We start from the raw sequence: 25,894 nt of genomic DNA, 5'->3' as shown, positions 1-25,894 counted from the left end.
TGTATGCAGTTAAAGGTCCAGAAGGGCAAACTGAAATGCAAATTAGGTTTACTCATCGCAACGATTCATTATGTGGGAACACAAATACCACGATTTCTTCAAAACACCTACAAAAACTGTCGAGTCGTGCTCTGGCAGGTTGCAGAAATGGCGAGAGGCATTAAATTGACGGAAGTGTAACTGTAAGCAAGCGCAACTGTTGCCTTCGGTTTTTGGTGGAGGCGACAATTTGATAATTGCAATAATTTTCGCGTAATTTTCACTTCAAGCTGACGGCAAAGAAATTTTCACAATTTCTTGCCAATATAATGCCAACTTATGGCAGTCATGCAAATATCTGATGATATACTCGTATTAAAGTGGTCACGATATTTTAAATTAAAGTGAGCTATAGAAATGTGAGGACAGCAGAAGGAGACAAATCAAGAGAATTTTTATTTTGGTTTTGTTAAATCATATTCACTTTATTTTTGACTCTCTCTCTGAACTCGCTCTTCTAAAAGTTTGGCATCCATTCAGTTATGTTACATTGGTTAGGCTATTGGTTGATGCTAGTTGTAAAGTGGCTTAAGTAAGGTTAAGTTAGGTAAATAGGCTGATTTCTTGTAAAACCACGAATAATGTCACTTTGACAGCTAGAAACGCCAGTCCGTTTCTACGTAGTTGAAGGGAAGTGGTAACATCTACTAAATTCTTCGATTGTTTTCTTTCTCAATCAAATAAGTTTCGATCCCTATGTAGGACATCGTTTCTCACATAGAAAGAAGCGCCCATTATAGTGCGCAGAACTTAATTTTGAAATATTTGAATTACTTTTAAATTTGAATTACCCTAGTTTTGAATGTCATACGTCCAGATCGCCCTAAATACCTTATAAATTAGCAAATCATTCTCCAGATTAAGGCGAGATCTAGGCCTAAGGAGCCTGTATAACTGCGCCAACTTTAAACTTAGCTGAGTTCTTTTTATTTTTACGTTATCTTTCCAAGCCGCTTATCAATTCTAATCCCCAAATATTTTGCGCAGGTGTTCGCTGGTAACAACAGATTAACGTAGGGAACGTCCGACTTTTGTATTGATACCAAAAATAAGACAGTTGTTCTGCAGTTTTCTGGAAGCAATATTAGGGTTGCCACTTGATGTCAGCAGCGCAGGTCATCAGCATAGGTGGCCGTCATTTTGAGACAAACTTGACCACTGGAAGGTCTGCTGTATAAAGAATGTGGGACACAGGGGGGCGAGTACTTTGGTCACAACAGCACCAAGAAGTCTCAAATCCGAATCAGTATCACGACTTCTTAACGTAGAACTTGATTGATAGATTTTGCGGTGTATTCCTCGTTTATCTATCAATTAATTGGTACTTTTCCTTTAATATGAATAATAGACATTGATGCCAGACTTTCTCAAATGCCGGACAGCAAGGAACTCAGTAGAATAGTATTTTTTTATTTTCCATAGCATCAGTTATAAAGTGTGCTACCCTATAACATTGTTTAATTGTGCCCAGATAATTACCAGTACACTAATTGGTCGATAAGAATTAACCAGATGTTCGGGTTTCCCGGGTTTAAGATTTGAAATAACCTCAGCACATTTCCATTGCGATGGGGAATGACAAAGTCTGAGCATTCCATTAAAAAGCTTGACAATCATATACGTTTTCGGGTAACGACAGGTGGCTTTTTATTTTCCAATGCTTTGATCTCCTCCTGCACTTCGACAGCATCTATTTCAGCAATCGGAAATTTGAGAAGTAACATCCAAACAATTGCTGAATGTCACGTTGCTCGATCCATCACTAAACTATTTAGGAGTAAACGTGTTTTGGAGGTGTGTGGCAAACACTTCGGCTTTCTCTGTCTTGCATCAATGGCCTTTGCTGTTTAAAATTGGTGGGTCGCATTACAAATATCGTTTACTGGATCTCCTGGTTTGACAGCAACCAGAACGTCTCTAAGAACTTGTTGCACAATTTCCAGAGAGCATGCTTCAGCTCCTTTGTGGCACGATTGAGTAGTGTTTTATCATTAGGACTTGCCGTGCATGCCGTATACGTCTCTTCTTTCTGAGCTTCGCCATTACCCGATTGGAACAGAGATGTCTGTCTCGCTTTGTATATACATAAATTGCATAATTTCGCTCATACATTACTCAAAACTTAGTACAATTTCGAAAAATTATTGTGAATTCTGTGCGTAATCGCCTGTGTGTGAAGGCTTTTATTTTCGCTTGCGTTTACGTCGAAGCTCAAAAGGATGCAAGTTTCAGGTTTCCATTTGCGGTATTGGGAGAATACGTGAGAAAATGTTACGTAACAACAACAATTAAATAAGAACCAGATAATTTTAGTCCGATAATTTAATTTTACCTTCTTTGAACGATTTTTCAACGACATGAGAGTGATGCACTGCACACAGCAGAAGCAAGAGCGTTTAAAATTCGGCTTATAAGGACAATATATTTGCTACTTTGTTCACCATAATCGTTCACTAAAAATGTGACTATCCAAAGTGGGCAAGAGATGTGAAACAATACTTTGTTGCACATCTATTTGATGCACGCGCTGCATTTGCTGTTGAGTTTGTGCGCTGTTGCCTCGTAGCAAGTTGCGTGTTCGATACCAAAATGAAAACTTTTGAAATTAATTTTTTAATTTTACTCTTGAAGACTATCTTGTTTGTATGTTTGTAGTCTTGAGTAGAAATATACTTACTTTTATATCTCTTCAAACTTCGCAAAACCTTTTCTATATATTTTTGACTGCCACATACATATATTAATTTATATTTGCAATTGTCAATAGTGCAAATTGAGCGCTTTGTTGAGCCTTCCTGTGCTTACACTGACATTATCAAATTTTTAACTGAGTGTTCCTCTTACTCTGTTGCAAGCCACTTGTATGTCTATATGCTTATCCAACAACATATTGTATTTCGTGGTTGCATGTTGTATATCTCTTGCACACGGTCTTCTGCCGTTCACTTGACATTTGCAAAACTCAAAAGTGATGTAAAAAACTAAAATTATAACGTTCAGTTCAAAAATAAACTAAGTTCTCTACCAACACTTACGGATACATACAAGCGCACACAATAAATGCCGAAAACAAAAAATCGTAGGCATCAAAATTGGCAATAAGAAAATATTTTTGAAACCGAAAACCTCAGAGTTGTTTGCCTCGTCGCTTAGTGTAACCGCATATTTTTTAGTTGCTGCAGCGAGCGGCAACTCGCTCGCTAGCTAACGACTTCTTCAGTCTATTTCATTTTGCTTCGTTTTGCTCATTTGCGGCTTGTGGTACATTTCATCGTAGAATGAAGTCGCTCACATTGCTTCTTCTGAGAAAAAAGCTGCAATGAAAAATAATTTGGCAATTTCGATTGTTGAACAATCAGAAGATTCGTCAAGTCGATCAATTGTTGTGGATTGTTGCATAGCTTACGAAATGTTGTGGTAAAAATGCACAGAAATTCAGATTGGTTAGAAGTGCCTATATTTGAGTTACATTTGCATAGTGCTTATGAAAGTATACATTTGATGTTTTAGCTAAATATTTCCAAATTATGGTACTGAGGGTTATATACAGTTAGAAGGCCGAAAAAAACGTACTTCCAGATTTTTTCTGATAAAACTTGTAAATTTATTGATCCAAAAATTTGTACAAAAAGACGTTCACCAAATCGACCGAAAAAAGAAATGAAAAAAAAAAAATTATTTTGGGTGATCTCTTCCCAATAGTTGACGCTCTCAAGATAGAAAAGGCACCGTAGTCCACATATATAATAATTCCAATGAACATTTGTGTAGGTGAAAGCAAAATGAAAGATACGAGAGCATTCAATCGGTCGATTCACCCTGTCACAAATCAATGCAAATTATCAAAAAATTACTGCATAATAATAGAGTAGAAAATCGACTTTTAGTACAAAAATAAGTTCTTCATATAAACTAAAGGATATTTATTTTTAGACATGTGGTTTTCAAGAAGAAATAAAATATCTATAACTTAATGTCATGGCCAAGAATTTAGCTTCATTGTAGAGATAAGAGTACGGCCTTTAAAGCCACGTCAGCAATAACGGGCCGAATATTATCTTCCAAGCAATCAAAAAAATAGTCCGGCGTTGTTAAGGGGGTATTCTGGTATAGAAATTTAAAAAAATCGAATATTTTCAAAGTTTAACTATTCAAGAATATGTGTACAAAAGGAGTTTTCAAAATTCAAATTATTTTGGGAAATATAGGTATTTTTCTGACCCGGCATCCAAACTGGTTCAGCCGGAACTAATCGAACAAAACTCAAAACTTCTCAAACTTCTCAAAACTGACTTTTTCGGAACGATACCCACGATTTCTCAGGTATCTCAGGTTCCCGATTTACTTGAAATTTTTATAGAGTCTTCTTTATAGGCTTGTCTATGGTTGGAACTAGCCCCATCCCCAAATTTTTATTTTTATTATTTTTAAAAAATTCGAAATAGTCAGAAAAAGTGATCGAAAAAAACTTTTTTTCAGACAGTCGCCATTTTGTGAAAAAAATTTTCCCACTTTTCCGTAGTACCGGCCATTGCGACATTATTCTAGATTAATAATCTTTTTTTTTGGTTTCAGATAACTGGGAGGGTTGAAATCATGGGTATGGTCACGTGGAAATTTTTAGAGACCCCCCACTTCGTCAGCTCATAATATTTGAAATTTTTTACTTTTTTTAGTTTTTAATTTTTTTCTGTACTCTTCCAAACTTAACAAATAACTTGCCTTTTTTTTACGACACTTTAAAAATTACCTGAAATTCATGCTTCTAGACCAGAATACCTCCTTAAATCGCACGATCTTAAAGGTCACATCACAGGCTCATGACGCGAGGTAATGCGCTCACCAAAAGTTTAAAGAGTTGATTGTTTCGTTGGCTAGAGTAAACATGGTGCTAAACCGATACATGATTGCTCGTCTTACCGACTGCTGGGCTATTACTTGTATGTCAACCGTTGTCGTTCCGAAGTAATTCCGTTCATTATAAAATGACATACCAAACTATGTAAAGATCAACTAACAGCTATGAAAGTCCTACTCCAAAAAAATATTGCTCCTTTAAAAAACACACGTCTAAAAAATCAGTCATTATATAAACTTTTTAGATTGACTGGTATACATTGTACTATAACACCTAGAAGAAAATGTCGGAAATGCTACAAAAATGTATATGTAGAAGATCAGAATGACGAGCTGAGCTAATTTAGACAAATCCATCCATCTGTAAATACCCGAACTAGTCGCTCAGTTTTTCAGATATACATAGTTCTAAAGCTTTGCAGACGTCCTTTTCTTTTCAAATAGCTACCAATTTTTGGAAACGAAATCGGATCAAGATCGGCAGTTATGCCATACAAGCTAAACGATCAAGGTAAAACCGTTTTATGGAATATTTCTTCTTCTTCTTTATTAGCTTAGACGCCGCTTACGCGCACCATATGGAGATTCTAAGTGTAGCCAGGTCCTTATTCACCTGGTCTTTTCAACAGAGTGGAGTCTTTGTCTTCCTCTGCTTCCCCCAGCGGGTACTCCGTCAAATATTCTCAAAGTGTTTACATCCATTCGGACGACCTGACCCAGCCTGAGTAACCGCTGCCTCTTAATTCGACTGCGGTACTCGCTGTTGCCAATGGGCAAAAGACCATAAATCTTCCGAAGAACCTTTCTCTCGAAAACTCGTATTGTAACTGCTGCCTCTTATATCGACTGCGGTATTCGCTGTTGCTAATGGGCAAAAGACCATAAATCTTCCGAAGAACCTTTCTCTCGAAAACTCGTATTGTCGACTCATCAGATGTTGTCATCGTCCATGCTTTTGCAGGACGGGAATAATGAGTGACTTATACATTATATTCTCAATTGCTTAGTCAGTCCAAAGTAGCACTTATTGACAAGAGTTATTCTGCGTTGACTTTCGAAGATGACATTGTTGTTGTATTTAACAGATTACCTTCACGAAATTTATCGTAAACTATTACCAAAAGCAACGGTACAATCTGCGAATAAGTCTTTTAGATCGGACCACTATAGCATAGCTATGTGCCATATAAACTAATATCAAATTCAAAATCAAGTTTTTGTTTAGAAAACTACATTACTTGTGAAAGACAAAGGCCATCGAACGTTTTTTCTTAAAACAACATTAGTTTCCGACGAAAGTGAGCAAGTAATATTTTTCAGAATTACAAGTATTTGCATTTTATGAGAAATACCGCTCAGCAAACAGCTTACATTTTTTGACAAATTAATCTAATTCGTTAAATATATTAAAGAAAATTGAATAAACCCGCAAAAAGCATGTCAGTAAGCTAATCGGACTATCGCTTTGTCACTCAGTCATTAACTAATTTAATATGGACAATTTAGCATTTTATTGGCACTAATTGAAGCGCTGAATGCATGAATGAAATTTGACTTCTGGCGGGCACTTAGCGACTGACTGTCTAAACGACTGATTGCCTGGCCATCTGACTGGTTAGGTTTGTGCATATTATATGCAAGCGAGGAGTAAAACAAGAGCCGAAAGTGACAGACCGAAATCAAAACAATCCGCAGAGTTGCAACATCAACTGATGCTGCAGCAGCAAAAGCAAATGCAAGAAAAACAACAGCAATATTGGCCAGAAGCTTGTTACGAATGCGTTTTTGTTCAGCATTACGCTTTGCCGGCGAGCGAGTAGCTGTCTATGCGCCCAACACTGAATCTTAGATGTGACTACATACTCATATCTATGTGTGTGCTTATATTCCTTTGCTTATTCGTATGTAATTTGCTTATTATGCCGTTGCCAGCAATGTGTCTGCGCTGCCGTGCAGCTTTGCGGCGAAATTGGCAATGTTTGTTGCGCCTTTTGGCCTTCTTGCGTTTCCTATGTCTGCAAGTACATATGTACGTCCGCACGCAAACCTCGATGTAATGTGCTTTGCATGTGGTTTTGGTTAATGCTACCTTTTGGCATTGCGCTGCATTGCCAACTTGTCACACGTATTTGCACAGAGCGGCGCATTGTGCCAGCTGTTTTGGCAAAGCGAAAATTTACCGCGCGTGAAAAAGCGGAAAGTGCGGTAATTAAGTGCGTAGCCGTTACTTTTGCGCAATTATCTCGAAAACAACAAAACAAACAACAAACACAAAGTGCATGAGAAGTCAAACTCACCGAGAAGCCTGAAAAAATGGAACCACTTTTTCTAATTTCGTTTGGCTGAGTTTTCATTTTTCCACTTTAAATGTTTTCACTTTCAATTAAAGATCGAGTTAGCCGCTTCGTCTATGGCGTTTGCTCGCCACGCAAATTGAATTTTTGTGTAATCGTTGTAAGCACCGCACACGCATAATTTCTGTTTTACATACATACATATCTACCACATAAGCCAGCATTTGGGGCATGTTTTCTATGTTTTATGCCGTGTTTTCTAGATGTTGTAAAATTAAGCTTGTGCTCGGCAGTTTTTACCATTTTCATATTTACGCAACAGTCATTGCGTATGCGATGTATAACAATAATGAACACTTAAATGTACAACAAGGCAATTATGCGCAGATTTTTTGTGTGAAAATCACTGCAAATTGACATTGGCTTAAAATATAAGCGCTGCAATTTTTGCACATAAAAAATAGAAAAAATATTTGCCTAAATATCTAAGGAGAGCACAGCTCGACATTGGTGTTCATTGAAACGGAAATTGGTGCGAAAAATGCAAAAATATAAAAGCAATAAAAATAAAATATTTAATGAAATACAAGAAAAAGACTTAACTAATGAACTTCAATTCGCATAGAGTTTATCGAAATACCATTGTATTGATATAAAGTATATCACAAATATATGCACTCGCACATTTCTTACATTCATGCTGGAAATATGCCCGAAAATCGAAAAAGTGTAAACCTAATTAAAATCACTTACTTTTAATGGCAAACGGCCAGCCAAAAAGTCAATAAAACAATTTACCCAAACAGTTGGCTTTCAAAGCACACAAAAATAAGTATGTACATAGATAAGCCACGATGGCCTTAACAAGCAATGCAGCGCCAATAAATAGAAAACAATAAAATCATCGATTGCAACAACAATTCCTCGGCAATAACTTGCAGTGTCGAAGAAGTATTTACGGTTGTTTAAAGCAACAATGACCAACGCGGCATCCGCTGTGCCAGTAACAGCAAGCAGCAGTCAATGAAAGTGAAAATAGGAAGTAGGTGCCACATACGAGCCACCATGGTGGCAAGCAACAGCCGCCGCTATTTAGAAAAGAGCCAAAGTACTGTAATATTTCCAGCGACAGCTGTTCGCGTTTAAAAACAACGCAGAGTACCTTTGTTAGCAGCTGCTGTTGCCATGGCTTCAACGTCAACAAGTCGCCTCAGTTGCCCAGCTTCTTGAGCTACTTGGCAATTTGTACGAGCAAAAGCAGCGCATGGAAAAGCATTTCTTTCGCAACCGTTATTTGTTGTCTTGCTGCAAGAAATGGCATTTCGCTGCATGCGCTTGTGTGCGTCTGTTTGCATGTCTATTTATGCATTTGTAAGCCTATGGCCGACCATTATGGCCAGTTGTTACGGTTGCAGTTGCAATGGGGTTGGCACTCGTCGCACATGTGTTGTACATGCCGCGAATATCTCCGACGATTAGCATTTAAAGTTGGTGATTAGATGCATTTTTGTACACCTGTTACTGTTGTTGTTGTGGTGGGTATTGTTGCAAATATTTTACTCCAGATATTTGTGTTGTGCCGTAACAAACACACTAATTAATCAAATGTATCACTTTGTGTCTGATTATTTGCCGTTATACATACTTATATACTTGTATATCTAGCTCTGACTTTAATGCTGTAACATCATGGCAATATCTTGCCTGCAAACCCATTTTTTTAAGAATTTGGAAATATGCAGTTATTTATTGATGTGCTGCGTCTTGTAATGTTTATAAAACCATTTTACATTTGATGGTTTTCATACCCTGAACTTCTACAACTCATCGTTCCATCGAATGCGGTATTCGCCGTTGCCAATGCGCAAAGAACCATAAACCTTTTTCTCGAAAACTCTTAGCGCCGACTCACCAGGATGTTGTCATCGTGCTTGCCTTTGCACCGTATAGCAGGACGAGGATGATGAGTGATAGAGTTTGGTTACTGTTTGTCGAGAAAAGACTTTACTTCTCAATTGAATACTCAGTCTGAAGTGGCACCTGTTGGCAAGAGTTATTCTCCGTTCGATTTCGAGGCTGACGTTGTTGTTGGTGTTAATGCTGGTTCCAAGATAGACGAAATTATCTACGACTTCGAAGTTATGACTGTCAACAGTGACGTGGGAGCCAAGTCGCAAATGCGACGACTGTTTGTTTGCTGACAGAAGATATTTATGCAATAGGGCAATAGCTGACGGAGCTTTTGGTATTGGTTAACGTCAGTTTAGACAGCCGTATTAGTTTTGCGGGGATATCAAATTCAGACATGGCGGCATAAACACAGCTCCTTTTCGTACTGTCAAAAGCAGCTTTAAAATCGCCGAAAAGGTGGTGTGTGTCGATCTTCTTTTCACAGGTCTTTTCCAAGATTTGGCGCATAGTGAATATCTGGTCAATTGCTGATTTTACAAGCCTGAAGGCAAACTGATAAGGTCCGATCAGTTTGTTGACGATGGGCTTAATACGCTCGATTGGGTCTTATACGCGATGACGCGACGATAGCTGGCGCAGATAGTGGGATCTTCCTACTTGTGGATTGGGCAGAACACACTTAAATTCCAATCGTCTGGCATGTTTTCGTCTGACCAAAAGAAGCTGATAAGAGCATGTATCAGTTCTTCGCCGCCGTATTTGACTAGCTCGACCGGCAATCTCATCGGTCGAGCAATGGAACGTCCACTCCATCGTCATTGGTGGGGGAATTGGGTTCACCACCTACTGGTGTTATGCTTTCACTGCCATTCAGCAGGCTGGAAAACTGTTTCCTCCATAAGTTCAGCATGCTCTAGGCAGCAGTTACTAGATCACCTCTGGGGGTTCTACAGGAGTAGTATTTCATCCTCTCCCTTTTTTGTCAGCAAGTGCGACTGGCTTCCCTCTTCACTATTCACTGGTATTAGCGAGTGGGAGCGCAAATCGAGTAGAAAATAGTTCGGTTGTCTGTTGTGATTGTAGTTTCTCGAGGCTTTGTACTTGTGTAGTACTGACTATTTTGCTTTTTTGCAGAACCGCCGCCTTCAAAAAGGTCTTGAACCTCAATTAGAACAATATATGTATTTCATTAAGGTTGTCGATTCTTGCATGCGCCCTACTGTTATTATGATTTATGCATTTTCATTGCCACGCGTGCTTGACTCATAATTTTTTAATTACTTAGTGGCATGTGAGCAAAGGCAAATCTTCGTGTAGTTTGTTTAACAGTTTGTAGCGTGTCTTCATTGGTAAGGTTAATTAAGTGTGGCAGAGATAACGGCAAACCATAACACATAATTTACCGACATTTGTCTGAAAGACATGGAAAGAAATGGAAGATGGTAATCTTAAGCCATTATTTTTAGATCAGTTAAGAAATATGTATGCAATTTTTTTTGAGAAAAATTAACTAATTTATAAAAGAAATATAATTAATAGAAAATAGTTTTCTACACCGGTGAGCTATTTGTTACAATACCGATATTTAAGTATAATTGAAATATTATCTGAATAAAATTGACATCGAGGGAAAATTACGTAATCACAAAATATGCATTCATGCATTTTTAATAAATTGATTGAAATAGGCTGCTGAAGTCAATGGGATCACAAAGAAATCCAGGAGATGAAATCAAGAAACTCAGTTCTTTCTTTCTAAAAATATCGAACAAAGAATTTGTTTAAAACTTTGTATTTATAACCAAATTGCGTGCATGAAATCGTATGGAAAAGGCTTACAGTGATTCATTTTTATCAAACCTCCAAGTGGTACAAAGCCTTCAAAGACGATCTCTCGACGGATCGTTGAAGACATTTCTCGTTCTGGTCGACCTTCGACTGATGAAAATATTAAAAAAGTGAAGGATAAGGTACTTGAAAATCGTCAGAGATGGTAAGAGAGCTTGACATCTCTCTCGAGGCCGTTCGACTGATTTTGGTGGAGACATATTTTGAATATAAAAGGTGTTGTTGCTCGACTCGTCCCGATAAAGCTAATTTTTATTCAAAAAGAGTTCTGTCAACATATATCTTTAGAAATGCTTGATCGTGCCTATTCCGATCCCACATTCATGCAGAGCATTATAACTGCCGATGAAACATGGGTTTAGGAGTTTGGCATGCAAATAAGTCGACAATCATCGGAATGGAGTCCGTTTTCAGTCGATGGAAGAGATAAAACAAAATTCGCAGAAGGAGCTGAAGGACCATCCGAAAAAGCGCTTATAAAAAGTGTTTCGAGGACTGGAAAAATCGTTGGCATAAGTGTATTACATCTGGTGGGGATTACTTTGTAGGCGACAAATAATTATTGATGAATAATTAAATATTTCACGTTATAAAATATTAAGAATTCGGCGACCAGTTTAAAGCTTGTAGAATCCTCATAACAAATGCAAGAAAAACTCCATTGCAAATACCCGAAATTTCAGTGTCATTAATCATTCACTTTGGTAAGTCAAATGCTTGTCATCTAAAGTTCTGCAAATTAAAAACTCATTACTTTAATGAAATTAAACTCATAATTAATCAAATTTCGCCAAAAGTAAATAGAATAACGCTAATAGCGATGCTTGCAACATTTTCGAATTCGAACTCGAATTTTGCTGCATTTTATTGTACACAGTTTTTGTTGTAACGTACGGTAAATTTCGATTTCTTTACTATGAATTATTCATTATTTTCGCCTTTTCATTGTTTTTGTATTTGTTTGCGGCGTTTTCTGTGGCCTTGAGGCAGCTATAAATTAGAGCTGAAATTGCGGCTGCCGGTAGACATTGTAGCATTGCCCACAAAAAACGGCATTACCGTTGTTTTTGGCAGCTGCTGATTTTAATCGTCGTTTTGTTTGTTTATTTTTTAACGATGCGCCTAGTTTACAGTTAAGGTCATGCGAACTTTAGGAAGAAAAACTTTATGAATTTCAATTGTTTGTTTATTATTTACACAAACATACATACTTATATTCAATGGGAGCTTTTTACGCATTTGGCGGCTGGAGGTGAGCCAATCTTTTTTGTTTTCAGTTACTGAAGTTTACCAAGCCTCAGCGAAGTTTTTTTTAACATTTTCAAATTATATACTCAGTGATGACTGCTAATTTCAGAATGGAAATTATGAAGTGATCCTAATGACAAAACTCCATAGAATGAGTGATTTGTAGATTTCTTAAAACTTTGACGAGGCTGGTTCGAAAATTCAGTGGTAAAACAATTTTGCAATAATTCAACGCCAAGTTCACGAATCAAAATCATACATAACATACATATGTATGTATTTGTCAGTAATTGCTTTAACCGCGTTAGTGAAGTGAGTGACACTGCATAGATCATATAAAACTCATGTAAATCATTGTGACTTTGGTCCAAAATGTTTTCATGTTTTCTTATTTACTGATATTTTTTGTTGTTGTCAAGTGTGGATAATCGAGGTTCTCAATCCTTGAAAGACTGTTTCTTACCTAACATTTAAAGGCACTATATACTCAGAGCTGATAAAAAAGTTGGTACGAGAGAAGATAATTCGCGAATAACTTTAGTAAAAATTATTCAAATCGTTGGTGGGCACTTAGCAAATAAAGTTAGGTAAAGTTTACGCTCCGCTAGCTTCAAATTTTGAGTTACTATATTTTGCCACGCTCCTACGACAGTCGGGTCTAAATAACCGGAACGGACCCGGATTTTTATCTGTTAATATACTGTAAACTCGGTACCAATCCTTGAAATTATTTCAGGAATGTTTCTTGCTGCTACAACAACAACAACAAACATTAACAGGTGTTTTTTTTTCGAATTTCGTAAGCTTTTTCTCCTGAATTAAGGTACTTTTCTGAAACCAAATATATATGTTCATTAATTAAAATAATATAAAGTGAGTCAAGTAAGACCGTGGTCGTGTTAATTTATACAAAAAATTATTTTATGAAACTTTCATATTTATATATATATATACATTGTATACATTACAAACAATGATGCAATTTGGTCTATAATGTGTGCAGTCACCACCGGCGTCGATAATTGCCTGGCATCTCCGAGGCATGCTTTCTACTAATTTGACGGCGTATTCTAGTGGCAAGAATCTCCAGATCCGACGAATTTCGTAAGACAACTGCTTCAAAGTGTATGTGCGTCTTCCACGAAGCTTCTGTTTAATATATGCCCACACATTTTCAATAGGGTTTGCATCGGGCGACTGCGACGGCCAATCCAATGTAACGATGCCAGATTGAGTTTTCCACTGAGTACAGAGTTTTTCAGTCAACAGAGGCTTCTTCATTGTGTTGCGCCATTTCAGATCATGAGTACGAAGAAGGGTTCGGATAGTTTCGTAGGATATATCTAAACCTTTTGCCATTAATTTTGCTTGTCCTTGCCGCAGTGTTAAAGCAGGATTCCGCGAAAACAGATTCACTATTCTTTTTTCATCTTTTTTGTTCACTTTTCCTATCGAACCACGTTCTGGTAAATCATCGACATTTTTAGCCACTTTATATCGCTGTATCCACTTCTGTACAAATACCTTCGACTTTCTCATATATTTAGCAGCCGCTGATTGCGACATTTTGGGACCTTTCGGGTGGATGCAAAGGAACACAGCCTCGTAGCGCGACGCGTACTTAGCACTCATGGCGTTTAACGTGATTCTCTTTCAAAAGATCAACGACAACTGAACCTTTGTTGACAATGCATCAAGGACAAAGCTTCCCTATATCGGTTCGCGAAGGAATTAGAGCGAAATCTTTCATTAACTGTCGGTAAAGTCGGTCACGCTCTTACTTGACTTACTGTAAATAACCGAACTTAAAACGTTCAAATTCACGCAAAGTTAGTACACCATACTTTGACTGATGTTTATAGTGCTGGGAATAATATAGACCATTCATCTCTGCTCCGCAGTTACTCTATAACCAGAAATTCAAATAATAAATTGTTGTTTTATTTACGCTCTTTATTTACAGGTCAAGCAACAAGAACATACGGCCGAAACTGGATCGTGCAGAATTGATCAGAAGCGTGCAGACAGAGGCTTAACACTAACAAAGCAATAACAAGTGTGGCATAATAACAACAAATGCACTAAGTGCATAAGAGTGCAACATTAGTTTTTACTTTCAAAAGCAAGCTGAAACCAAAGCAAAAACAAAAAGAATTAACTCGTCTATAACAACAACAAGCCGTAAATATGTCAACCGGCCGTTGCGATTGTCTGGTGAGCGTGCCAACCGGTCCCACATTAGCATCCACTTGTGGCGGCAGCGCGTTCATGCTCTTCATGGGTCTGCTAGAGGTGTTCATACGCTCGCAATGTGATCTCGAGGATCCCTGTGGCCGTGCCACGCCAAGGGTAAGTCGAAACATGCTAATCAAATGAGCAATAACCATGAAATGTAAATGTAAGCGCACACGTACTATTATTCAAATGGTGCATAATATTATTTTAATTATTATATTTGCTGTATTCAGTAGATTCTTTCACTAACAATTTTCATTGATGAAAACTTCTATCGATTTCTTAAATTTGTGGAACTTATGCCTTTCCTACATTCCTACTTATGTATAGAGGTTAGCCCCAATAAAGGTTAGATTAGGTTAATCTGGTAGGCCAATAAGTCACGCTTGGACCAGTTTTGGTTCTTTGCGATACCAGATGGAGTTCAGTTGCTAGGTCCAAGAGGAGTAGTCATCCTTTAGGATATTTGCGCTTGACACGAATTTTAACAGACTCTGCGGTCGCACTAGCTATACCTCATCCAGTGTATCATATCGTGGAGACTCCAGATGCTTACAGCGTAGTCTTGCCAATGCGGAACAAGTGCACCAGAGATGCTCCATTATTTCCCTGGTGCCCTGCTCCAGACATTTCTTGCAGTCTTTTCGATCTATCAGCCCCATTCCGCGGGCGTGTGTCTCTACCAGACAATGACCAGTTAGTATTCTCATCATGTTTCTACAGTCTCTTCTATCGAGTGCCAATAGGAATTTTGTGTACTTCCGATCTACCGTTTTGCACATGACTTTTGCCGTTTTGCTCCCGGTAGCTCGTTCCATCGGGTTTTGATTTTCTTTACCATGCTTCTGTCGTGATCGTCGTATAGACAATACCTGGGTTTCCCAATGTTGTGGTTTTCGGATGTTAGCCGTTCACCATAGATGTTTAGAATGTTGCGCATAGCTAACATACCTTTACGTCAGCCATCTTCTTCTATGTTTACTTTGAACCTTCTTTCCCAGTTGAAAAGTGGGATCATGTAGGCGGTGTTTGCCCAACTGCCATTACACACCTAGCTATGCCTGAAGGTTTCATGTATGCAAATTCTAATGCAGCCAGTAGAGGTCTATAAGTGACAGGTTTAGTAACAGTTCAAGAGCCGCCGTTGGAGTTGTTCTTAAAGCTCCCGTTATGCACAGCGCCCAATAAACATTCCACATATAATTTTGAGAAATACTGCCGATCCCCATTTCAGTACTTAAGCATAACTTAAGTATGAACTCTAAAACACTATTTTCCTGTTTTATCTTAAGCAAAACTTAAGTATGGACTGTGAAACCGTGAATTATTCTATTCATTTTGGTTTGGTTCGAAATTACGTTTTTTAATTTCTTTTGAAATAAAAATGTGGGTGAATAGGAAAGCCAATTATTAGCAGTAACTTTTGCGAAACACGCACCCCCTCACTTTTATTGTCTAAACCCCTCATTTATACAAATCATATCGATTGATTTTTCCGCCAGTCTAACAGTTTGTTCAACTAGCTTGATTAGAAGCCGTGTGCTAGCTAGATTCTGAACTATTTAAATAAAGAGCTAATGTGGTGTAAACTGGCAATGAACTATTTATTTGCCTTTGAAGTTAGAACGATTACATGTCTTACGCTGTGGACCAGAAACCAGTTTGCTACTATCCATTACTAAAGCTGATTTTTATAAATTTATTAATTCAGATTTTCCTTCTTATTAAAAATAACGGCTTTTGGACGTGTGCTTTTCAATGAGGCAATACTTTTAACGGAGTTAGTCTTTTTGACTTGATTTATACACAGCTTAGTTTGGCATTTTATAATGAGCAGAATTATTCCGAAACAACGTTTGCAACTAGCGCAAATTTTGGTTGGGTTCGCGGGACGCATTGGCGCGTTGAGACTAATATTCAATCATATATCGGTTACCATCCATTGAGTAAGATAATACGCATCCTCAGACACCCCGTACGGAAGCGCTATTGCTGCTATCGAAGAGTTGTAGTGTCGAAGAAAACCCGAATGAGTCCATCCGCCATTGGCCGCAACAATTGAAGCTGTGTCTATCCACTTTAAGGAAGGTTTTGTGGAGGGATCTTGGTTTCCACGCGTACAAATTCCTTCTAGTGCAAGAATTTAAGCGGAACGTCTATCAAGCGAGAATCACGTTCCGTGAATTAGTCCAAATCGAATGGCTACCGATTTCGTTTTTTCTTCATTCAGCGATTAAGCTCACTTTTAGTTGAAAACAAAATTGTCGCATCTCGAGTGATGATAATTCACAAGCCATTGTTGGGACGCCGTTACATCTTAAAAAAGTCATCGTTTGCTGTGCTCTATTGGCAGAGGGAATCATAGGACCATATTTCTTCAAAAATAAAGCCAGTTATATTGTTACAGTCAATGAGCAACACTATAGAGTCGTGATTAAGACAGCGCTGCATGTCATGCCATGCTATACAACCAATGCAATATTATGTGGGGTAACGTGAAATCCCTTAGTTACGCAGATAAGTCCGAGACTATTGATTGCTTGAAAGAGAATATGTTCAGCTGACATATGGCTGCAAAAAGTGGTCGAATATTCGGACTCTTAGCTGCAATTCATTGGAGCCAGCCGCGGCGATTGAAATCCAATTGGCGCCACGTAGCGAAAAGAAGAAGCGACTGGCGCGCTGTTGTTTTTATGTTCAGCTGACATATGGCTGCAAAACACTTTTTAGCTGGCCAACTTTCATAGGCCAACTTTCATACTTATAACAAAGCTAAATCCTTATAATTATAAGCATTTTTTTACTTCTTCGTTATATAGTATAATCACGCAATATGCTCAGCACTCTCCATAATACAACTGTCCTCGCTTTTCGAGACAATTCATACTCTAACAACGAAGCGAAGAGAGCAAAGGGCATGCCAGAATGAACGCTTTGATTTTAAAGTTACTCTTGAAAAAAAAAACGGCGGCTGTTGCTTGGCAAAGCGTAAAAAGGTGAGAGTTGCCCAATATTTTGCTTCGCCTTGATGCGTTTCGCTTCGACGTGAACGTACTCATAGATAAGCATACATCGAACCTTTCCGTAAAAGCAAATGTCCTAAATAAAGCGAAGAAAAAGTTCTATGCGAATTACATATGTAGCCATAAATGATATATTATATATATTTCGATATGTGAGTCAAGCAATTATTTAAAAAGTCAAACACAGATTAAGGACAATTAAGGACAATACAATTTCTGCTATTTTTCGTTACATCACTCAACAAATCTGAAGGAAAAATTTGCTACAGATGTGCTGAGAGGTCTGTGTGGTATTTGAGATGACCTGATAAGTTCAAAAAATTTGAATTTGAGTTCAAAAATTGTCATCACGTACAGCTATTTTTGTCAGCTTAATAAATGATGGTGGTTTGACCGCTACCCCCCTTGACTGCAACACAAAAAATCCTACGTGTTAGGAAATTTTTACTATCATTTTCGGTTTTAGCAACCCAAAATTAGCAAGAAACAGCCTCTAACATCAAAGTTGTAAAATTACTATAAACAAGGGTTACTAAACACCTTACTCATTAGGTACAGATATACTGATACTTTACTTGAAATTCAGTAATACTTGTAGTAAGAGTGGAATTGAAAAATTTGGATTCATCATATCGGTTCCAGTCTCATAGGAGACTCCTTACAATTATTTTGCCATTTTATAAGTTTTCCATTAGCGACATTTTATTTTCATAAATATTTATTTTTTATTCGTTTTCTCATACCATAGTTTCGTTCGGAGCCCGATTATGATTATGATTTTATTGTGATTGGTGGCGGCTCGGCTGGTGCGGTTGCTGCCGCGCGTCTCTCGGAGGTACCCCAATGGAAAGTGTTGCTCATCGAGGCAGGTAAGTGTTGACCAATTTATTGCTCAAATAATTATGGCGGTAACTTGATGTGGATATGAATATGAATATGAGTTTTGATATAAAATTTAGTGTTTGCATTTGCACATGCTACTTGAGTGAATGTAATGTGATTGTAATTTCGTAATTTACCACATGAGTTTTAATGAGTGTAATCGTTCTTCCATTTAATGCAACTGTTATATTTTATAGCATAATGATGCTTTTGTAATTTTTTGTCACAATTTTTTGTTTATTTTGATTTACAGAATTGAAATATTAATTCAATGATGTTGATTTCTCAGAACTTGTTTCTCTTTGATAAATATTTGTAGTAGTTTCACTGGGTCTGCAGACACCTTATTTGTAGAAATTCTAAAGGCCTGTTTGAGAGATTAATTTGGTGAAATTTGTCAGATTTCTTTACCTTTTGACACTTCAAGACTTTTTTCAAATGTCAATAAATTAAGAGGTAACAAACAAAAGAATAAATCACATTATAAAGGCCTGCTATTCTTATGGTTCAATTAGTGCAAATCTAACTATATTTGTCTGTGTCTTCCCATAGTATACAGTCTCTTTCAAAACGTGATTCAAGTAGTGCTACCTTTTTCAATAAGCCCTTTTTTTGACAGGTGACGCGTGAGTCGTGTCAAGCTTTCATGTTTTTTCTATTCAGTATTGTCTGAAATTTAATCATGGAAAAACTTAGGTCTGACGTGTGATATCACACCGTTAGACTTTTTCTTGTGAGGATATGTAAAGTCTAAAATGCGCCAGTTACCAGTCGAAATGCTCAAACGAAAAGTGAACTGAACGGATGGACCGTCTAAAACGTAGCCGCAGTCACCATTTGAAAGAGATAATTTTCAAAAAATAAATGTCAAAAAATATTCTTTCTAATGATAATAAGCAATTCCCAATAAATTTGAAGCTACTCTGTTGTTTCTTTAAAAAAGTAGTGAACCCCGAATGAATCACCCTATCATATGTCCACCTATTGCGTAAAATAAAGTCTTAATAGCGAGCAATTTACTAGTAAAATTTGGACTAGTTGTTCATATGCTTTTACAAGTCGATTAATGGCTCATTTAAATGCGTAGCTTAAATACTTTTACATGCACATACATACGTACATAACGTACATAACAAAGTGTAATCAAAATTTTTACATCGGTTTTTTTGCAATAACTGATTGCTCACAAACGACAAGAACACGTTGATTTGAATTTTGTTGGCTTTATACATGTTGCATGTAACAGTACAAATCAGATAAGAGATATAGTATGCTTTAGACAATTAAGAAAACCAACACATTAAATACCGATAATGAAATAAATTATAATGTTTTGTGGTTAGTAGATTATCGAAAAAAGTATTGCTGAGATTTTATTGAATTCATATTTTATCTTAGGAAAATGATAATATTCATTTTCATTCACATAGGCAGAATTTCAGACAATAATTTAATATTTATGGAGACATATCGTAGATAATACTAATTAAATGAAAATAAAGAAAAAACACAAAGTGTTTAATAGTTTATTATTAAATTATTCCTTCGTGAAAAAAACTCTCTTAAAGCGTTCAAATTTCTTCCATTTTCTCTTGGGTATAAATTAGCACAATGACATTGCTTGACATTAATTTATGCTGAATACTTGAATATTCTGGAAAACATTCGTCTTAGTTTTGAATTCTTCTTCTTCTTTATTGGCGTAGAAACCGCTTACGCAATTATAGCCGAGTTAACAACAGCGCGCTAGTCGTTTCTTCTTTTCGCTATGCGACGCCAATTGGATATTCCTAGCGAAGCCAGGTCCATCTCCACATGGTTCTTCCAACGGAGTGGAGGTCTTCCTCTTTCTCTGCTTCCTCCGGCGGGTACTGCATCAAATACTTTCAGAGCTGGAGTGTTTTCGTCCATTCGGACAACATGACCTAGCCAGCGTAGCCGCTGTCTTTTAATTCGCTGAACTATGTCAATGTCGTCGTTCCATCGAATGCGATATTCGCCGTGGCCAAAGCGCAAAGGACAATGAATCTTTCGCAGAAACTTTCTCTCGAAAACTCGTATCGTCGACTCATCAGATGCTGTTATCGTCCATGCCTCTGCACCATATATCAGAATGGGAATAATTAATGACTTCTAGAGTTTGGTTTTTGTTCTTCGAGGAGCTGCCAGTTTTAATAAAATTTGTTGTGTGAGGTTACTCCGCCAAAGGTCGTGCACATCAACATTTTCCAACTGGGACACGGAAAAGTCATTTATTATGACTCTAGAGCGTTTCCCATTGACTGAAAATTTCGTTTATTAACGTTCCCATTCATCCAGAGAGCTTAATCGTCGCGCGAACCGAACCATTATTTTGGATATAAATTTGCAAACGTTATCCCGGAGTAAGTTTGTTCATTAGGAAATAGTTTACTAAACTTATTATCAAGTAACAAATGTCAATAGGTCTAACTCCAAAAAAAATTATTGTATAAAAGCATCATTGAAAACCACATTTCTAAAAACTCTTCGCGGCAATTTGATTCCATTACTTTACTGACTTGACAAGCAAGAAGGAATCTTGTCAAATTTTTGATGCCCTGTTCTGATATGAACCGTATACCTGTGAAGCTGTTCTGCATCGACCGTATCTAGTACGAAGGGCCAAATTTCGGGCTAAAAAGCTGATGAGACAAAACTTTCCAGCTGCTATTTCGCAATAGTCACATTGTCTAGTGGCAAATTCCAGGCGTTTCGTAAACCGCCCGTTTCAATTTGATGATCCCATTAATGTTTCACATATTAGCTTATAATGCATTCCTTGGAAAAGACCCTTGACAAGACACACAACCTCTTCGAAGATTTCAAATCTTGTCAAGCTGCCTTTATGCCGCAATGTTTTGATGCAAAACTAATACGGCTGTGTGATGACGTTGAGCAACACCAAAACCGTATACTCTCCGAGCCGTTCGACGAGGTTTCAGACAAGGCGACTCCCTATCGTGACTTCTTCTGCTGGAGAAAATAGTACGAGCTGCAGAACTAAACAGAGAAGGTACCATCTTCGAAGCTGCTGGCGTACGCCGACGATATTGATATCATTCAACATCCGCGCCGTAGGCTGGAAGCACAGAAAATGGGTCTGGATGAACAAAACGAAATTGTCATCAAACAAACAGCTCGTACTCGCAATCAGTCACATGACAGTCATAACTTTGAAGTCGTAGATAATTTCGTCTATCTTGGAACCAGCGTAAACACCACCAACAATGTCAGCCTAGAAATCCAACGCAGGGCGTTTCGGACTGAGTAAAGTCCTCTCTCGACGAACAAAAGCCAAACTCTATAAGTTCATAATTTTGCTATGAGGCTTGACGTTGTCAACAACTGATGAGTCGACGTTGCGAGTTTTCGAGAGAAAAGTTCTGCGAAAGATTTATGGTCCTTTTTGGCACACCGTATTATGGAACGATGAGCTGTACGAGATATACGACGACATTATCAGCGAATGCATACGCTGGCTAGGTCATCAATATTTGGTTTTGCCGTTGTTTGGAGAAGGTGGCTGCTTGGCCAGGTTTCACACTGTTGATTTTCGTGTTTACGGTTTTCGTCAAATGGATTCATTTGTCATCACAGTCACAAACCGATGCAAAAACGACTGCCGGCTGCTTTTAAACGCTTTTGAATGTCTGTTAGTGAGTCGGCTGCATGAGACTCTGTGAGCTCTTCTTTTGCTTGGGAACAAACTTATCGCGTATTGCTTCCTATTTCCTACCTTTTCGGGCGTCCAGGGCGTTCTTTGTCTTCTAATCCAAAATAACTACTTTTAAATCGTGCAAACCACATTGGCACGTTTGCTCACTTAGAACATGTTTAACATACATTGTGACAAATTAGCACCCGGAAATTGTAATTAAATTACCCAGGTAAATGATATTCAAAAAAAGATCATTGAAGACATGCCTCGTTCTAGGCGACCTTCGACCTCCTCAGCTGATGAAAATATTAAAAAAGTGAAGGATATGGTGCTTGAAAATAGTCAGGCAAGTGTTAGAGAGATGGCAAGAGAGCTCGACCGCTCTCACGAGTCCGTACGAATGATTTTGGCGGATATTTTGTGTATGCTTCTACTGTGTATGCGTTCTTGCTCGACTCGTTTCGATAAAACTGATTTTTTTGCAAAAAAAAGTACCGTAAAGAGGTCTCCTTGGACAATGCGAGATTGATTATGCGAGTTCCGATCACACATTCATGGAGAGAATTATAACTGCCTATGAGACATGCGTTATGAGCTTGATATGCAAACAAGTTAATAATCATCAGAATGGAGGAAAAAACGAGCCGAAACCAAAAAAAAAGGCCAAAGCCTCAAAAATCAAGGGGTCTCATTGTTTTTTTTTCGATATTCGTGGTTTGGGGCATCATGAGTTTCTTCCGGAGGAACTGCTGGTCAATAGGGCGTTCTATTTTGCCATGTGTGTGACCGAATTTAAAGCCAAAAATGCAATGAATACCATCGATCAACCACCGTATTCACCAGATTTGACTCAGTGTAATTCTTTTGTTCCCCAAACCGAAAATGAAGCTCCGTGGTTCCCGTTTTCAGTCTATCGAAGAGATAAAACAAAATTCGGTGAAGGCCATCCCAAAATGTGCTTATGAAAAATGTTTGAGGACTGGAAAAATCGTTGGCATAAGTGTATTACATATGGTGGGGATTACTTTGAAGGCGACAAAATAAATATTGATGAATACTTAATTATTTTGCGTTTTATTTACAATTTCCGGGTACTTTTTTGTCACAATATACTGTATAGTTACCTCTATTTAATTTTTTATTTGTGGAAATTGATTGTGAAGTTAGTTTACATAATGTGTTATGTGGAGTAATAAATAAACTCGCTCTAGCGCTGAAAATGTGGGACAAGTTAAGCTTTGTAAATGACAATTGTCATAAGCAATTAAAAGTGTTAAATCAAACGAAAGTTAAAATGAGTACAATTGTTGTTTTTGTAGAGGGGTACATGCATAAGCGAAATGTTGCACATCAGCACCCATTATAATGAAACTCGTTGTATGCCACAGCGTACCACGTGTAATTATACGTTAGGTAGCGTAATTAAAAATTAGTCACAATCATTGCATATGGCCGCAAACAAACACCCATACACACATAATATTCATGAAATAGTATTTGGATTTAACGACACGAAAGGAACTAAATTCGGACGGGCAAAGAAGAACGAGAATTTATTTTTCAGCTCGAAGTGCAACTTATTATTATACGATATCTCTTCATAATAAATCAGTCCAATGTGATGATATTTTTCATGATTTAGATGTTAACCACACCAGAATTTAAATATTTTTAACTAAATAGCTCATTAGCTATCCAAACATTGCATTTAATTGATTGAATGTATGTACTTTCTTCCCATTTTCACAAGAGAAAATCGTTTCTTAAAAGTGAGAAACATATATTCGATCAAACTCCTCTATTTTTGATATAATACAATAATATAAAAAACTAATTTCTTATAGTCTGAACATTTATTGGGAAACTGGATTTTAATCTAAAGGGTGATTCATTTCGAGGGTTCCTACTCTTTTAAAGAAAAAACACAGAAACTTCAAATTTGTTGGGAAATGTTTATTATCATTCGAAAGAGCATTCTTTGTCATTTATTTTTTGAAAATCATCTCTTTCAACTATTGGCCGCGGCTAGGTCTCGGATGGTCCATCCGTTGAATCCAAATTTCAATGATTCGTTCGAGCATTTCGACTGGTAACTGGCGGTCTAACGATGTGATACTCGTATTACACGATCTTGGTGGCTAATCGAAATTATCTGTTTACCGAAGTTTTCTCTTAATAAATCCATGGATAGATGCGCTGTGAGGGAAGTGGCGCCGAGATCATGAACTTCAATTTCAGTCGCTAAATAGACTTCCCAGCAGCATATTGTTAAAAAAATATTTAAAAACCTAGAAACCTCCTAGGTAATTTTACTATGTACATACAGTTAAAATTTCAAAACCAACTTTCTCTGAGTACCTTCATTTTTCGATTTGAATCGAGAAACTTTCTCTTCACTATTTTACCAATTATATAACGTTTGAAGAACCTAAAGTTACAGAAAATTTTGTATATCTAGCGAAAAATTTCGGATGACCTTTTTCCTAGGAATTGAAAGGTTTATCTTTATAAATTTTCTATTTATCCAAATGCACATTACTCTAATTTCAACACCGGAAACGTACTCTAATAAGTACAAATTAGTGGCCAACCCAGTTTAATGCTGTCGCAAGTTTTACAATATTTTCATTTTCTCAGTATTTTTTTACGCAAAAGCATTTTAATATATTTTTAACCTATGTGTATCCAAGTAGAATGCTTAAAATAACGAAATATATTCCAAAATCAAATTCAACTCTCTTCCGCTGCTTTTAGGGCGTTTCATATTGCAAGCTGATAAAATTAGTCAAACAGGATATCGAACACTTAAAATATGGCAGCTTGGGCGTAAATGTTACATATCTGAATTTCGAAATTCCTTGTCGCCGCTCATTAATACTTGAAATAGCTAAACGACGGCAAACATATCTTTTTGGCGTGTGAGTTTTATTTTTAAAATTTTTTTTGCAAATATCGGCAAACCAGTTGGTATTACATACATATAAATACTCTATGTATCTATGTATATGTATTGCGTATGCATTGCGTAAGTGAGCACTAAGTGCACACATCACTAACTATTTGCTGCAACGAGTGACAAATGATGGAATGATGGATGACTGAGTTAAGTTTCCATAAAAGGGAATTTCTCGCCAAGGAAGATGTTACATTGTAGTCTTCTGTTTTTGTTTCTCTTTTTTGCTACATAATAAAAAAAATACATATATTAAAAAAATATTTATCAACAGCTAAAATAGAAAAGGGTCACTAACTATCGAAAGCAGGACAAGCACAAAAGATGTTTGTTACCCAAAAATATATTTGTTCTGGGACGTTTCCTTAGATTCAGATTATTCTCTTGTTTTAGAGCAGATTCGTATCATCCGATTTTGGAAATTTAGGAGTTTTTAATAGGGTGCTAGAGACAGCAAACGACGCCATTTTTTTCTCGCTCTTTTGACATTTCTCTTCAATAATGTTCGCCACTTCATCACGTTAAGATATACGGTCATTAAAATTATTAAAATTTACTACCGAAATTCAGATTTAGTGGCCTCAACTTTAAGAGCCCTACGACGTATGTTCGTGAATTAGACTGAGCAACAACTTGAAAATGATCCGGATTTTCATCGAAAAATCATCTTCAGCGATGAAGCTCATTTCTCTCTGAATGGCTTCGTCAATAAGCAAAATATGCATTATTGGTCAGGCAGCAATCCTGAACGTACTTCATGAGTCACCATTGCATCAAGAAAAAAATTACGGTTTGGTGCGGTTTTTGGGCCGGGGGCGTCATTGGGTCGCACTTCTTCTGTGATGATCAAGACCGGCACGTTACAGTGAATGGGAATCGCTACCGCTCAATGCGAACCGAAAATTTTTGGCCTGAATTGAATGAT

General features: G+C 37.3%; 1 protein-coding gene across 2 annotated transcripts in view; it reads left to right on the top strand.

Moving 5' to 3' along the window:
• LOC126765095 (glucose dehydrogenase [FAD, quinone]) overlaps positions 1-25,894 on the top strand; it is a 52,947-nt gene that overhangs the window by 12,846 nt on the left and 14,207 nt on the right. For both annotated transcript variants that reach the window (XM_050482714.1, XM_050482722.1), the window contains exons 2-3: positions 14,161-14,546; positions 18,204-18,324. In XM_050482714.1, the coding sequence (XP_050338671.1) occupies positions 14,385-14,546; positions 18,204-18,324 (283 nt within the window). In that variant the 5' untranslated portion in view covers positions 14,161-14,384. The remainder of the gene's footprint in view (positions 1-14,160; positions 14,547-18,203; positions 18,325-25,894) is intronic.

The sequence above is a fragment of the Bactrocera neohumeralis genome, chromosome 2 (assembly GCF_024586455.1).
Source record: "Bactrocera neohumeralis isolate Rockhampton chromosome 2, APGP_CSIRO_Bneo_wtdbg2-racon-allhic-juicebox.fasta_v2, whole genome shotgun sequence".
Taxonomy (NCBI): Eukaryota; Metazoa; Arthropoda; class Insecta; order Diptera; family Tephritidae; genus Bactrocera; species Bactrocera neohumeralis.
This window is presented reverse-complemented; position numbering and strand designations above follow the sequence as displayed.